This window comes from Octopus bimaculoides, chromosome 16, assembly GCF_046866305.1.
Source record: "Octopus bimaculoides isolate indiv1 chromosome 16, ASM4686630v1, whole genome shotgun sequence".
NCBI classification, from domain to species: domain Eukaryota; kingdom Metazoa; phylum Mollusca; class Cephalopoda; order Octopoda; family Octopodidae; genus Octopus; species Octopus bimaculoides.
The window spans coordinates 13775373-13791272 of NC_142943.1; the positions used below are offsets into that span (position 1 = coordinate 13775373).

The 15900-nt window shown below is 34.9% G+C and overlaps 1 protein-coding gene across 2 annotated transcripts in view; it reads left to right on the top strand.

Annotated features, from left to right (window-relative positions):
- The window catches only part of LOC106878371 (aspartyl aminopeptidase), a 46512-nt gene extending 31536 nt beyond the window's left edge, over positions 1 to 14976 (top strand). For both annotated transcript variants that reach the window (XM_052973918.2, XM_089364165.1), the window contains 6 exons: positions 1294 to 1374; positions 2056 to 2210; positions 2507 to 2546; positions 6128 to 6229; positions 9338 to 9505; positions 11438 to 14976. In XM_052973918.2, the coding sequence (XP_052829878.1) occupies positions 1294 to 1374; positions 2056 to 2210; positions 2507 to 2546; positions 6128 to 6229; positions 9338 to 9505; positions 11438 to 11485 (594 nt within the window). In that variant the 3' untranslated portion in view covers positions 11486 to 14976. The remainder of the gene's footprint in view (positions 1 to 1293; positions 1375 to 2055; positions 2211 to 2506; positions 2547 to 6127; positions 6230 to 9337; positions 9506 to 11437) is intronic.
- Positions 14977 to 15900: the final 924 nt, after the last annotated feature.

Sequence of the window (15900 nt, forward strand, 5' to 3'; positions counted from 1 at the left end):
GGTGAGCTGGCAGAATCGGTAGCACACCAGGCAAAATGCTTAACAGAATTTCATATGTCTGAAGGTGGTGAGCTGGCAGAATCGGTAGCACACCAGGCAAAATGCTTAACAGAATTTCATATGTCTGAAGGTGGTGAGCTGGCAGAATCGGTAGCATGCCGGGCAAAATGCTTAGCGGTATTTCGTCTGCCACTACGTTCTGAGATCAACTTTACCTTTCATCCTTTCAGGGTCGATTAAATAAGTACCAGTTACACACTGGGGTCGATATAATCGACTGCCCCCCCCCCCCTCCCAAAAAACTTCAGGCTTTGTGCCTAGAGTAGAAAGGAATAAAAGATATGCCACTAATAAATACTGAGTCAATTCAATCAACAAATGAAATTTCTGCAAATCATTATGTGATCCAAACTCCATTGTGTGAGCGTTACATTATTACAGAGAGAGAGGGAAAGAGCGAGTTACTATTATGATGATATTGTAGGTATACCACTTCCATTATGGAGTTTCATTGCAATTTGTCTTTGGTACCTTGAGTAGAGTGTCTTGTACCATAGTGCCAGGCTAACTAATGCCTTCTGGATGGAAACTGAAAGAAGTCCATTGTATGTATATATATGTGTGTGTGTGTTTGTTTGTGCTGCTTTGTTTTGATATTGTATGGTTTGCTGTAAATGAATATCTCTGTTATACAAGCAGTGTTACTTGTTTCCATTCTTTCATGAAAACATATCTAGTCATGGAGTAATATTATCTTGCTTGGAAAGGTGGTGAGATGTCAGAATCGTTAGCATGCCAGGCGAAATGTTTAGCAGCGTCTTGTATGTCTTTATGTTCTGAGTTCAAATTCTGCCAAAGTCGACTTTGCCTTTCATCCTTTCGGGGTCAATAAAATGAATACCAGCTGAGAACTGGAGTCGATGTAATTGCCTTAACCCTGCTCCCAAAATTGCTGGCCTTGTGCCAAAATTTGAAATCAGTATTACCTTACTTGGAAACAGGTAAAGTTTGGAGACAGGAAGGGTATCTGGCTGTAGAAAATCTGCCTCAACAAATTGTTTGACCCTTGCAAGCATGGAAATGTGGATGTTAAAATGATAATGGTGAAACTGAAGAAATTAAGGGCAAACTGTATAATGTAATATAAAATAAATTTTAAACATCTATCAGTTTATATAAATATTAGTACACAGTCAATTTTGATTGGCTGACAAGATGTGTTGGAAAATCATAATCATTTCTAACCTTTTATTTATTTATTTATTTATTTATTTATTTATTTATTTATTGTAGGCCCTCATTGCATCCTGCCAAGAGAACAGCTTAGCAAAAGAAAAAAATATTCGTATGATTGCACTCTACGATAATGAAGAAGTAAGTACCATTAGTTTATTATTACACCACTATTTTTAGTCAGCTTCTCGTATCATTGCACCTGGGAGGGAATTTTTTATTGTTTTAGTCCCTGGTCAGCTTCCTTTGATTAAACCTATGAACAAAGTATTTCACAGCTCTAACCGGTCTTTTTTTAATCTTTTTCAAACAGTGTATATTTAGAATTATTTTGACCATTGTGTTGTTGTTGTTGTTGTTGTTGTTGTTTTTTTAAAGAATAGCATGATTTGAATTTGAATGCAATTTCATTGATATTTCAACCAGATTGAATACTCACTTAGACATCCTTTTTTTTGACTGGGGTGGATAAAGGTCTGTTATATCTAGTGGTTGGCTCTTAGCTGTTTAAATCAGTGTTTCACTCATGGGGTCCATATGACCCTTGGTGGGTCCATATAAGATTTTGTTGTTAAAATTTATACACAATAAATTGGTTATGCTTCTACAATACACAAAATATTTTAATAATTTTAACAATATTTTAAAAATTCCTAATAATATTTAAGTATAAAAATATAATAGGATTTTTAAATATCGAATGGCTATGAGGGTCTATCTGAGTTAAATAGGAATCAAAGGAGTCCATAGGCAAAAAATGGTTGAGAACTGATTTAGATAAAGAACATGAGTATTCTAATGTTGTTTAATTTTCATTCATAGGTTGGCTCAGACAGTGCACAAGGAGCAGCTTCTTTACTCACAGAGCTGGTCATGAGAAGAATCTGTCAGGGAACTGCGTTGGCTTTTGAAGAGGCTATACCAAAGTCATATCATCTCAGTGCTGATCAAGCTCATGCTGTTCATCCAAACTATGGGTAAAAATATTCATCATTTTTATTTATCTAATTTTTATCTTTTTTAACCCTTTCTTTACCATATTTCTGCTGAAACATATTGTCTTCATTTCAACTAATTTTGAAAATAATGAAGAATTTAGTAAAATAGCTTTGTCATTTTTAAGCTGGTGTTTGGAATAGAAATTAACATGAAATTTTGATTGAAGTTTTTAAATTAGATCATTTTTAAACTGGGTGTTTGTATCATAGAACTAAGGCTTGTGCCTATAGTAGAAAGGATTATTATTATTATTATTTTTCTTCATTGATTTTAGTGAGAAACATGAAGACCTCCACCATGTCGAAATGCATAAGGTAAAGGATTCTTTCATTACTTTTTTTTTTTACCTCATTCCAGATTCTTCTAATACTAACTTCACCAGAAAAACAATCAAAGACTTTGTTAGCTTTTTTTTTTTTCTTACTAGAGAGAAATTAAATTTGAAGAAAATATTGACTGATCACATGTATGCGCGCACACACGCACGCACGCTGCATTATTTATACAGGCATGATTTTTTTTTTTTACTTTTTAAAGCAATTTGAAGGCTGCCATTTCTAGTAGGTTAAGTAACTACATAAAGGTCCATGATGAAGAGCATTCAAACCATAACCATCACATCTTTTTACAAACACTTCTTTATAGGACTACATTATCCAATGTTATACTGTAATTAGAATATATCTATAGATTGTAGGAAACACTGTATGTAATAGACAGCAGTAAATACCTTGTCTTCATTTACAAAATCTTTGTGGATAGAAAAGGAGGAATCACTCAGACAAGTTCCAATCCTATCTTTTACTTGTTTCAGTCATGCTGATGCACACCCTTGAAGAATTTTACTCAAATAAATCGACTTCGGTGCTTATTATTTTTTGTACAATCTGGGACATATTCTTTTGGTCTCTTTTGCTGAACTGCCAAGTTACAGGGACATAAACACCAACACTGGTTTGTCAAGCAGTGGGAGGTGGAAACAAATACAAACACACACACACACACATGACAGTCTTCCTTCAGTTTTTCATCTACCAAATCCACTCACAAAGCTTTGGTCAGCCTGAGGCTGTAGTAGAAGACACTTGCCCAAGGTGCTATGCTGTAGGATTGAACCCAGAACCTTGTGGTTAGGAAGCAGACTTATCAAACAACCTGTAGTGAATTTCATCACTAATCACATACCTTCCTCAACAGTCCACATATACACTGACTACAAATCAACCAATAAGGGCTTAAGTAAATTAGTCTGATTTGTATATTATAATGCATTCTTGGCAATTAAGTTCAATTAATTAATCACTAGCACACTTAGTATTTTGTTTAAGGGATGCAGTGCTCTACAGAAATACATCTATAGATTTTAGTTTACACTATATTTAATAGACATATAAACATGCTCAGGTGGAGGCGCAGTGGCCCAGTGGTTAGGGCAGCGGACTCGCGGTCATAGGATCGTGGTTTCGATTCCCAGACCGGGCGTTGTGAGTGTTTATTGAGCGAAAACACCTAAAGCTCCATGAGGCTCCGTCAGGAGATGGTGGCGAACTCTTCCACCACAACTTTCTCTCACTCTTACTTTCTGTTTCTGTTTTGCCTGTAATTCAAAGGGTCAGCCTTGTCACACTGTGTCACGCTGAATATCTCCGAGAACTACGTTAAGGGTACATGTGTCTGTGGAGTGCTCAGCCACTTGCACATTAATTTCACGAGCAGGCTGTTCCGTTCATCGGATCAACTGGAACCCTCGACGTTGTAAGCGACGGAGTGCCAACAAACATGCTCAGGTTTATTGAAGTATGGAATAAACTCTTCACAGCAGTTATTAACTGTCAGGACATTGAATCCTCTAAAAATTCCATACTTCCCAAAATTTGTCAACACTACTCCTGATGTGCTTACACGGCCCTTCATTTTTATAGGTTTTCTGCTGCTCATTTTCTTGGGAATTTTGGGGGATTCTTTTTTTACCGTGCATGTACTTATAGCTTTTTTTTAATTGATTTATGACTGTTTTCTGTCCCTTCTTTCACCTTTTACTGATTAGTTGTACATAGACACTGTATACAATAAGCTCATTATCATTACTTTTCTTTATATGCAATACATTTGTGGGGAAAAGGATTGACCAAACTAGTTTCAACCTTATTTTGGAATTTCATCAAAGTACAGATTTCTATAACAGAGTTCCTTGTTTCACTGTTATTTATGCAAATCAGTCTGTCCAGTTTACTAAAGTCTTACCAATTGTGGGCCTACAATTAGTGTCTTTGTGAGTGGTTAAAGAGGATACTTGATCATTGATAAAATTTAAATACAGAATTGAAACTAATCTAACCAATACCGCTTTTTTTTTCTGTCCATGAAGATACCAGTTAGAAAGACAGTGCTTTCACCTGTCTAGTACTCACACTATTACCTAAAAGCTATTGATATATTCTGAGGTATAGTATAGTATTGATACAGAAACAGTTAACCTGCCATTGATTAATTTAATCCAATGCATTTTATCCCATTTTTAAAATGGTAAGGATGTGATATGAGGCTACTATATCTAGCTAGTCAAGCTATCTGTATAGTATGCAAATAGTTTTGCCACTGGGCATCCTTATTGAGCAAACAGACCTCTGATCAAAGGTGGTCCAGCCTTGACCATTTTATCTTTTATTGAGATAGTGTATCTAAGACTACATTATCCAATGTGTCTTTATTCTAAAAACTGAATACTGTAAAAAAAGATTTTGCTGCTATTTTTAGCAGGTTGAGCAATTGTGTTGAAGTTCCTTCATTGACTCATGTAGTCGTTATCGGTAATAGTTATTCGTATTTGAGCTTTTAGTTTAAATAAGTGAAAAGCTTATAACTGAACATGGCACACAGTTGCTATGGGGAAACCAAATAGTAGAAAGCCAGCCGTTATGAGATACCGAACAGTAGAGAGCTAAGTGTTGTGAAAAACGTGGTACAGCACATCACTTGTTTCACAGCTTGCTATTTTATTGTTGGTCGTCCTCAAAGGACAGCTGTATATAAAGTTGCTGAATATGCTCGACGCTTTGGTATACCTGTGTTTGCAGATGGTGGGGTTTCCACTGTTGGCCATTGTATAAAGGCTTTGTCTTCAGGAGCATTGACTGGTAAGCCTTGGTCTTTTCTTTCTTGTTTTATAGTGTGTTCCCTGGCATGAAGATGGTGTTGTATGATCATCTTATCACGGGTTGCTTCATTGCCATCAACCTCCATCACCATGACTCTGTTGTCATTGTTCTCATCGCCACCATCCACAAGTCTACAAAGGAGCTTCTACATGAGTCACTTGAATTGCTTAAAAAGAAAAACAAAAAAACCCAGCTAAATCTCCCCAAATCACATCCTAGCCATTATCATTTTAGCATCCACTTTTCTCTGTGTGTGTGTGTGTGTGTGTGTGTGTATATATAAAATACATGAAAAAATGTGTGTATATATATATATATATATATATATATATATACACACACACGCATATATCTAAGGTAATAAACTAAGGAAAGGAATTCCTTCAAAGGGCTGTGTAAAACATCCAATTCACTGGTATGTCAGTTGAATACCACATAGATATGGGTATAATGCAAATTACAAACAAATTAAATGTGCTGGTGGCATCTAAAAAGCACCCACTACACTCAGAGTGGTTGGCGTTAGGAAGGGCATCCAGCTGTAGAAACACTGCCAGATCAGATTGGAGCCTGGTGTAGTCACTGGCTCTCCAGACCTCAGTCAAACCGTCCAACCCATGCCAGCATGGAAAACGGACGTTAAATGATGATGAGGATGACGATGACGATGATGATGATGATGATTCTTGAAGGAAGACAGCTGTATTATTCTGACATTATTTTTTTGTAATTTTCAGGGTTATGTGTTGAAGATCAATGCTAATCAAAGATATGCCTCCACAGCTATCACATGTGCTATACTGCGCAAAATTGCAGCTCAGGCCAATGTACCACTGCAGGTAAGAACAGCCTCTAAAGAAAATCCTCTACATATTTGCTCCTTTACAAACTTGAATGTAAAAACTACCTGGATTGATTGCTCTCTGCAATCCAAATCCTCTGATAAGCTACTTGTAATTGACCTTGACAAAATTGAAGCTGTCTCCAGACTGAGTTCAATTTTTCTCATTTTTGCTGAGGTTACCACAAAAACTAGACTTCTCAATGGCCTAGTTCCCCCATTGTAAATAGAAACCATGGAGAGGTTCAGTTCACTATTAATCAGTGATGGGTACCATATATATTTGAGGAGTGCCTCGTTAGTTTGAAGCACCAAATTCAAATCCATCTATTAGCAACACCTGCAACTTTTCAATCCAGAAAAGAAACTGTCTCTTAATTAACATCTTAAAAGCTTTAAACTGTTACATGCCTTCACATTCCTGCCATTTGTGAACAAGCTTGATTGCAAAGCCTGTACAAAATGTCATGGCAACTCCCCTGCATGATAGTGTACTGTGTATTTCCACAACAGATTGGACCTGAAACACACACACACATACATATATATAGCATGTGTGTGTGTATACGACACGTGACGAAAGGGGTTCTCTCTTTCTGCCCACTGCCTTCCTAAAGAACAGACAAGTTTTTTCTGTCTCTTCTATCATGGCACTTCTACTTAGCATTCATAATAATTTTTCTATCGTCTTGGCTCAACAGCCCTCACCATTTGTTTTTACTGTCTTGTTCTCACTGTCCTGTTCTTGTTAACACTTTCACCCTCCGCAAAAAATTCTAAATTTTATATGTTTTGCTTTGCGGGAAGGACTTTTCCAACGAAGTCGCGTATTGTCCTTGCCTTCAAAATGCAGAGTAGATAGAACAGGGACAACTGACGAAGGGGTATACTCTTTATGTTGCATGTCTCATTTCTCTGATGTCCTGTACCCATATATGCATGTATGTATACATATAGATGTAGGTATGTATATATATATATATATATATATATATATAATAATAATATTAGGGACAAAATCCAAAATTACAGGTAAAAAACTCAATTAAAATCAATTTATAAAAAATTAAAATTAAATTGAGCCTTATAGATAAAGTATATATAAAATATATAGTTTTAGGGAAAATAACCAATTTTCAAGAACTCATCGATGAAAATCCACTATCACATATAGAAAAATTAATAATTAAAAGCACAATAAATGAGTATAATATAAAGTAAAGTAAATATTATAAGATAAATATAATAAAAAGATTACACGTGTTTCATAACCAATTTTCAAATAGAAAAGAAATTTAAATCGATTAAAATCAATTGAAATTATCGAAAATAAATTCTATTCAAAAATATAGCTACTCGTCAGATCGTAAGTAGAACAATAATTAGATATATATCTCAACCAACAATAAGTACCAAATGAATTAATATGAAATACTTATTATATAAAGATAGAAAAATTATTTAAAAAATATCATAATATCAAAATAATAACCATTCAATAATCATCCCTTCATCCATTATAATAACATGTATATTATATACAAAAAACATCTTACGAACTCTTGCTTAAAACGCTATAGCTATTAGATAACGTCTTAGTTTTCAGTTTGAATTACGGAAAAATTTGGATAAGTAATGTTTTCACTTTGCTAAAGATTTTCTACTATTTGAAAATAATATGTATTCTTGTTTTTATACTATTCATTTGGTTCTTTATAGATTATTTTTAATAGTTAACTTATTTAACACTAAACTATTTAGAAGTTATAGTTTCATTTCAACATAATATTAGAACTTCAATTTGAATAGTGTTGATATATTTTCGATTATTTTTGATTAATAATATTTGATTAATTATTAATCTTTATAGTTTATAATATTGTTAAAGTTTTTTTTAAATTAAAACTTTGTATATATATATAAAGTTTAATCTTTTATTCTTAATAATTTTTTCTTTCCTAATTTTTTCATTCATAATTTTTCCATTCATAATTTTTTCATTCATATTTTTTATTATTACGTTTGTAGAAATAAATAATCTTGTATTTTTCTATTATTCAATTGATCTTTAATTATAATTAAATAAACGTCTTTAGCTTTAAATAGTATAGCTTTAACTATTACACCGGTTAAATATGTACTAATTTTATCTTCATTATTATTTTAAACTTAAACTTCGTTCAACTTGTATTTAAAACAATGATAATTTAAAACAATGATAATTTATGTAAGATGTTTTTTGTATATAATATACATGTTATTATAATGGATGAAGGGATGATTATTGAATGGTTATTATTTTGATATTATGATATTTTTTTAATAATTTTTCTATCTTTATATAATAAGTATTTCATATTAATTCATTTGGTACTTATTGTTGGTTGAGATATATATCTAATTATTGTTCTACTTACGATCTGACGAGTAGCTATATTTTTGAATAGAACTTATTTTCGATAATTTCAATTGATTTTAATCGATTTAAATTTCTTTTCTATTTGAAAATTGGTTATGAAACACGTGTATTCTTTTTATTATATTTATCTTATGATATTTACTTTACTTTATATTATACTCATTTATTGTGCTTTTAATTATTAATTTTTCTATATGTGATAGTGGATTTTCATCGATGAGTTCTTGGAAATTGGTTATTTTCCCTAAAACTATATATTTTATATATATATATATATATATATATATATATATATATATATATATATATAGATAGATAGATAGATAGATAGATAGATAGATAGATATAAAGTGTAGGCTAAAAAGCATGCATCAAAACATTCAACATTTTTTATTTATATTACATTATTATTAAGGCAGTGAGCTGACTGAATCATTAGCATGCTGGATGAAATCAGACATAGTGTATCTAGCACTAAATTATCTTACGTATTCTTCTCTTTTTAAGATGGTAAGGTATGATTTGAGAGAGATTTGACTGCTGTTTCTAGCAGATCAAGTAACCAAGTAGAAGTTATTTCATCAGCTTAAATGAATAGGAGCATCATAAAAGACCAATTAAATCAGAGTTAAAGATAAAATTTTTTCTTCACATTCATTTTTTAAATTCATTTTCATTTTCTTCAAGGATTTTGTTATTCGCAACGATTCTGTTTGTGGTAGCACCATAGGACCAATTTTATCCCAGAAAATTGGCATTCCCACTGTTGATGTCGGTAGCCCCCAGCTAAGCATGCACTCAATCAGGGAACAGTGCTGCACAACAAGTATTGCACATGGTATTGCTCTGTTCGAGGTAAGATCAATCCTATTTCCAAATTCTACTTTATCATCGAAGTCACACCTTGGCCAAATTATTGATATCTCACACGCACACACACATTCATTCTCACACATGCATACACACACACATTCTCTTGCACACACATTCACTCACGCACAGATTCACTCTCTTTCTCTCTTTTTCACACACCTTCACTCGCATGCACACACACACACACACACACACACACACACACACACACACACACACACACACACACACACATGACAATCATTTGCCTGATTTCCATCTCCCATTTTTATTGTACTTTGAGTTCAAATACCACCAAGGTCAACTTTGACTTTCATTCTTTGGGGCCTGATGAAAAAAAGTACCAACTGAAGGTTGTGGATTGGCAGAACTGTAAAGAACATCAGATCAGATATCTTGCAATATTTGTTCCAGTTCTTTGTTTTCTGAGTTCAAATCCTGTCCTGCCATGGCACTCCGTTGGTACAATGAAAAGGGTTTCAGTTGATTCAATCAACAGAACAGCCTGCTCATGAAATTGATGTGTTAGTGGCTGAGTACTCCACAGACATGTGTCCCCTTAATGTAGTTCTCAGGGAGATTCAGCATGGCACAGAATGTGACAAGCCTGGCCCTTTGAAATACAGATGCTGCTCGTTTTTGCCAGCTGAGTGGACTGGAGCGATGAAGAACCAAAGTGTCTTGCTCAAGGACACAATGCACAGCCTGGAATTGAACTCACGACATTATAATCATGAGTCAAATACCCTAACCACTAAGCCACACACTTTCACTACTTGGGTAATAGACTTAATCCAGTGCGCCACCATCTGGCACATTGGATGTCTTTAGTAAACTTCCCACTGTTAGAAGCATTCCAGCCAGATCCCTAGGGTTTGAGAATACCCTCCTCCTTGCTTCTCACCCACTAATCCCAGAAACCCTTCGGTCATTGAGCTTTGACCTTGCAGGGACATCATCTTTTATTAAAAAACTGTACCTCAGTACTTAGTCTTTCAATGAATTGGATTTATAAAATGAGTACCAGGTTATGTTGCACTGAATTACCTCCCTTATAATCTACCTCCCTTTTACAAACTTAATATTACGATTTTACAAGTTTTACATTAGTATAAGGAAATGGATTTGTTAGTGAGGCATATACATACGCACCCTCTCTCTCTCTTTTTTCATATACACTCACACATCCACCCTCCTTCACTCACACATTCACCCTCCTTCACTCTCTCTCACACACACACACACACACACATTCACTCTCATGCGCATGCACATTCACTCTCTCACTCACACACACACACACACACACACACACACACATTCAATCTCACACACACTCATTCACTCTTGCGTGCACACACATTCACTCTCTCTCGCGCACACACATTCTCTCTCACACATATACACATTCACTCTCACACACACACACACATTCACGTTCTCTCTTTCACACACACTTTCACTCTCATGCACTCGCACTCACTCACGCACACACACACACACACACACACACACACGTGCACACAAGTCATTTGCCTGATTTCCAATCTCCCAAATTTCAGTTGTTGATCAATCCTGGTATGCAATGATCGAAGACACTTGCCCAAAGTGTCATACAAGTGGATTGAACATGGAAGCGTGGTTACAAAACAAAATCTCCCAACTATGTGGCCAGTCTGATAAACTGGGGCAAGCAGTGTTATGTGGTTTGTTCAAGGGCCCAACACAGTGACTCCAGTAAAATTTGAACTCACAACAGTATGGTCAGAAGTCCACTCCTTTAACCTCACCTCCATTGTATTTTACTTGAATTTTCAAATAATATTGAATAGTTTGAAATTAATTTTTAAAATTTTAATATTATCTTTTATTTATTTATTTGAATGTTATCTTTTTTATCTATTTATCTTACAGGCTTTCTTCAAAAATTACCCTGAAATATTTGACAACATGAAGTTTTAACCAGTTTTAACAAGCAATGATGTTTTTGGCTGCTGGATGTTTGATTGTAACAAATAGAAATGAAATTATATTTTGTAGTCTTTAAGTCCCAGTTCTTTACATTGTATTCAAATCCTGCCATGGCCTCGATTTTTACCTTTTCATCCTTCCAACACTGATTGAAAATAAACTAGCTGTTAAGTATTGTGGCTGATAAAAACTGACTGAACTCAACCACTGTCGAGTTTCCAGCCTTGTACATCTCTGTAAGAAATTATCATAATTTGTCTGGTGAATGCTGTTGAGTTAGTGCCATAGCCAAGGTTCTTAATATTACCAAACGTGACATATGTGTTAACCCATTTCCTTTATGACATAATGTTGATTCAGACAAATGCAACTCTCTTATTTCTGTATATACATATAAACATATATGCACCATATGTCTATAGACAGGGACCTTCTGTATTTGTACAACATGTATCTGTTTGAGTATATGTTTGTAAATATATCAAGTCATTCCATAAGTAATGTGTGAATTTTGGGTAAGGAAAAAAAGTGATGTTATTTTACATTTTACTAAAATTTAATCCTGTATATAATTCCCATCATTATCAATGACTTCCTTCCATCTACTCATCAGTTTTTTTAATCTCATTGGTAAAAAAAGCTCCTTTGGTTTTGCTGAGAAAGAAGAAGAGAAGTCAGTTTCAACCTCTCTGGATCTTTCAAGTACTAATCCATCTAAGTGAGTCTGTAAGCTTTGAAACAAATGGTAATCAGAAGGAGCAAGGTCCAAGGAATAATTTTTTTATTTATGCACCCTTTTAAAGCCTAGCCAGGCTCATGGGCCCGGTTTCCCGGTTTCTATGGCATATGTGTTGCCCTCCCCCAGCTGGACGGGATGCCAGTCCATCGTAGCTTTACCCAAGTAACAGGAAGAAAGAGTGAGAGAAAGTTAGGGCGAAAGAGTACAACAGGGGTCGCCACCACTCCCTGCCGGAGCCTTGTGGAGATTTAGGTGTTTTCGCTCAATAAACACACACAACGTCCGGTCTGGGAATCGAAACCGCGATCCTCCGACCGCGAGTCCACTGCCCTAACCACTGGGCCATTATGCCTCCAGGGAATAATACTGTTTTTTTTTTGGGGGGGGGGGTTCAAAGCAGCACCTAAATGCTCTAATCATTGGCAATATGTGTGAGTAGTAATTATTGAATTTGTTGGTCGCAGCTCAAAGTGGATGACTCTTATGCAATCTCACCAAACAGAAAGAAGAACCCTTTTTGACTGGAGCTTCTTTTGAGGTTGTTTCGCCTGTTCTCCATGACTAAGCCTTTGCCTGATTAATTAACATTTTCATTAAAAAAATCCATTTTCCATCTCCAGTCACTGATCTGTCCCAAAACGGTGAGATACGTTCACGAGAATGAGGAAATGAACAGATGTCCACTCATGATTTCCAGTTGGCTTCTGTCAGATCATGGAGAACCCATTTTCTGAGTTTGAGCACCTTTCCAAGCTGTTGAAGATGGTAGTGAACTGTTGAATGGCTTGAATTGAGCTTGCTTGCCAATTCTTCAACTGACGCAACATTATCCTTTTGAAGTGACGACAAATGAAACTCATCAAATTCAACAGAGCATCCTAATCATGGCCTCTCTTTTAGGCTATTTTTGAACTTTGTAAACCATCTTCTGTAACTTCTTTTGTTCAAGCACTTCCTCATAAACAAATGGATATTTCAGGTTCCTCCTGTTGCACTGTTTCTCTTTTTGAACTCATTTATGTGCCTTAAATGCTCATTCAATATGTCCACCTTTGAGGGGTTAATATTAGTAATTATTTCAGTCAGATTATTCTGTAAAGAGAAATTATATTAAGTTAAAGGTTTCCAAATTCATATGAGTATCAATCAATATCACTTGACATGTTAGAAATCGAAATCAAACTAAATTTGACAACTAGCACCCATGCCAACGTCGTCTCCTTCATTGGACACGAAACTCAGCTTGTGAAGACCTGTTGGGGCAAGCGAAATCGTAATGGCACCTGTGCCCAGCGTCGCCTTTCTAGCACTTGTGCCCGCAGCATGTGTAAGGACTTTCGAGCGAGATCGTTGCCAGTGCCCCTGGACTGGCTCTTGTGCGGGTGGCACATAAAATACACCATTTTGAGCGTGGCCATTGCCAGTACCACCTGACTGGCCTTCATGCCTGTGACACGTAAAAGCACCAGTCCTCAGTCAAATCGTCCAACCCCTGTTAGCATGTAAAGCGGACGTTAAACGATGATGATGATGATGTTAGAATACTGTAAAATTTGATAGAAATTACATATATAAAATATACAAGGAATTTTTGCCAGGGTGACTTAAACCAATAGGTTTGCACTCTGAATGCTCAATTTGGTATGCCACTAAAATTCTGGTCCCTCCATTATCACAGCTGTTTAACCTCTCCCTCTCTGGTAACAGAACATTATGTTGAGCAAGAATTCCATAGTCCGAGAATTCCAATAGCTGGGATATTCTAGAAACAGCTGTTAGAGACTATGTACACCTTTTTATTATATAGCTAAATTAAATGTCCTTATCAAATCTTGCTAAGCCATTTGCCTCTTTCTGTTTTAATCTATAGAAATTACATGTATGATATTTCAGACAATATTCATGGGAGGACCTGATGTATATGTATAATATATATATGTGTGTAATATATGTATAATATATGTGTATGTGCAATATATGTATAATATGTGTATGTGTAATATATGTATATGTGCAATATATATATGTATAATATATACATGTAATATATAATCAGTTAATAAAAAAACATATCAGAAAGAAGTACACTCTGAATAATGTAGTGGACTTTGGAAGACACTCTGTAACCGGGTCGCAGATAGACAGTTAATAAAAAAACAACACACACACATATAAAGTGCGTGTGTGTGTATATATATACACACACACACCTGCATTTTGTATGTGTGTATATATAAAAAGACACCTTGCATGAGGGTGCATATATATATATATATATATATATATATATATATATATATATATATTTGAGCATTATGTATGGCATAGGTATATCATGTCTCTCCAAAACTTGTTTCCCTGAAGGGAATTTTCTTTTCATCCTCTTAAAGCTGCAGCAGAAAATAGGGTTGGCTTTCTTGTAGACTGTGTGTATGGAATAGAGAACGTATATGCACATATACACCTTTGTGTATGTTAGCGTGTGTTCATACAAATGCTGTAATACATGGCACACATAAATCACTGCATTTGCACACCATAAATACACCAATTTCTGTGGAAAGCTCTCAGCATACACTAACAGTGACAAACAAATTTCCTTAATTAAGTGAACCATCCAAAAATTTATGAACATTATGACTAAGAATTTCAATAATCATTAAGATTTTATGTAAAATTTTTTTTTTTAAAGATCAAATGCATTGAAGGAAGAAATCAAATAAAATCATTTCTTATAAAATTCTGATTTGCTTTTGTGTTCATTTGTTGTTGATAACCAGGGCTGAATTGAGACCCACAGAAGCCCTAAGCATTTAAAAGATTTAAGTGCCTCCATATATATATACAGAGATATATATGTATTTAATTCAAAATATAAGCAATAATAAACCATAAAATAACTTTTTATTTTTCAAAATGAAACAAATCTAACAGTAAAATGTTTATTTTTGTATACTCCCACTTTATTTGAAAAGTTTTCTGGTTTCTTTTTTTTTTTTTTAATTACAAAGTCTTTGATCAGATCCTCGCTATGACACCACGGATGCTTTGAAATTACATTTACAATCATATAAACCTTTCTTTCGTAACATAAACCATTTACCATTTCTGTGGTGCCTCTAACTTCCCATGTTTATTTTGCTAAATGGTTAATCCAATGCTGATGATAATGGTGACGGAATAATCAGGAGATATATATTTGTGTGCAACAGCAGTTTTGATGTGCACTGACATAGAGATATTTTGTTTCATTTTTTTTTTTTTTTTTTTTTTTTCATGCTGGCATTGGTTGTATGAATTTTGCTGAAGCAGATTTTTTATGGCCAAATACTCTTCCTGATGCCACTCTTTGTCTGTTTCTACGCACTACACTCTTGGAGTGGTTGGCGTTAGGAAAGGCATCCAGCTGTAGAAACTCTGCCAGATCAGATTGGAGCCTGGTGCAGCCATCTGGTTCACCAGTCCTCAGTCAAATCGTCCAACCCATGCTAGCATGGAAAACGGACGTTAAACAATGATGATGATGATGATGATTCTACTGTCCCTATCTGTCCCAAGAAATGACACTGCTGAAGCTGTGGGGGTTTTGCTTAATGGAGAATATAAACAATGGCATCGTTTCACTCAGATAATGCCAATGAGTATACATGAAAGCACACACACACAT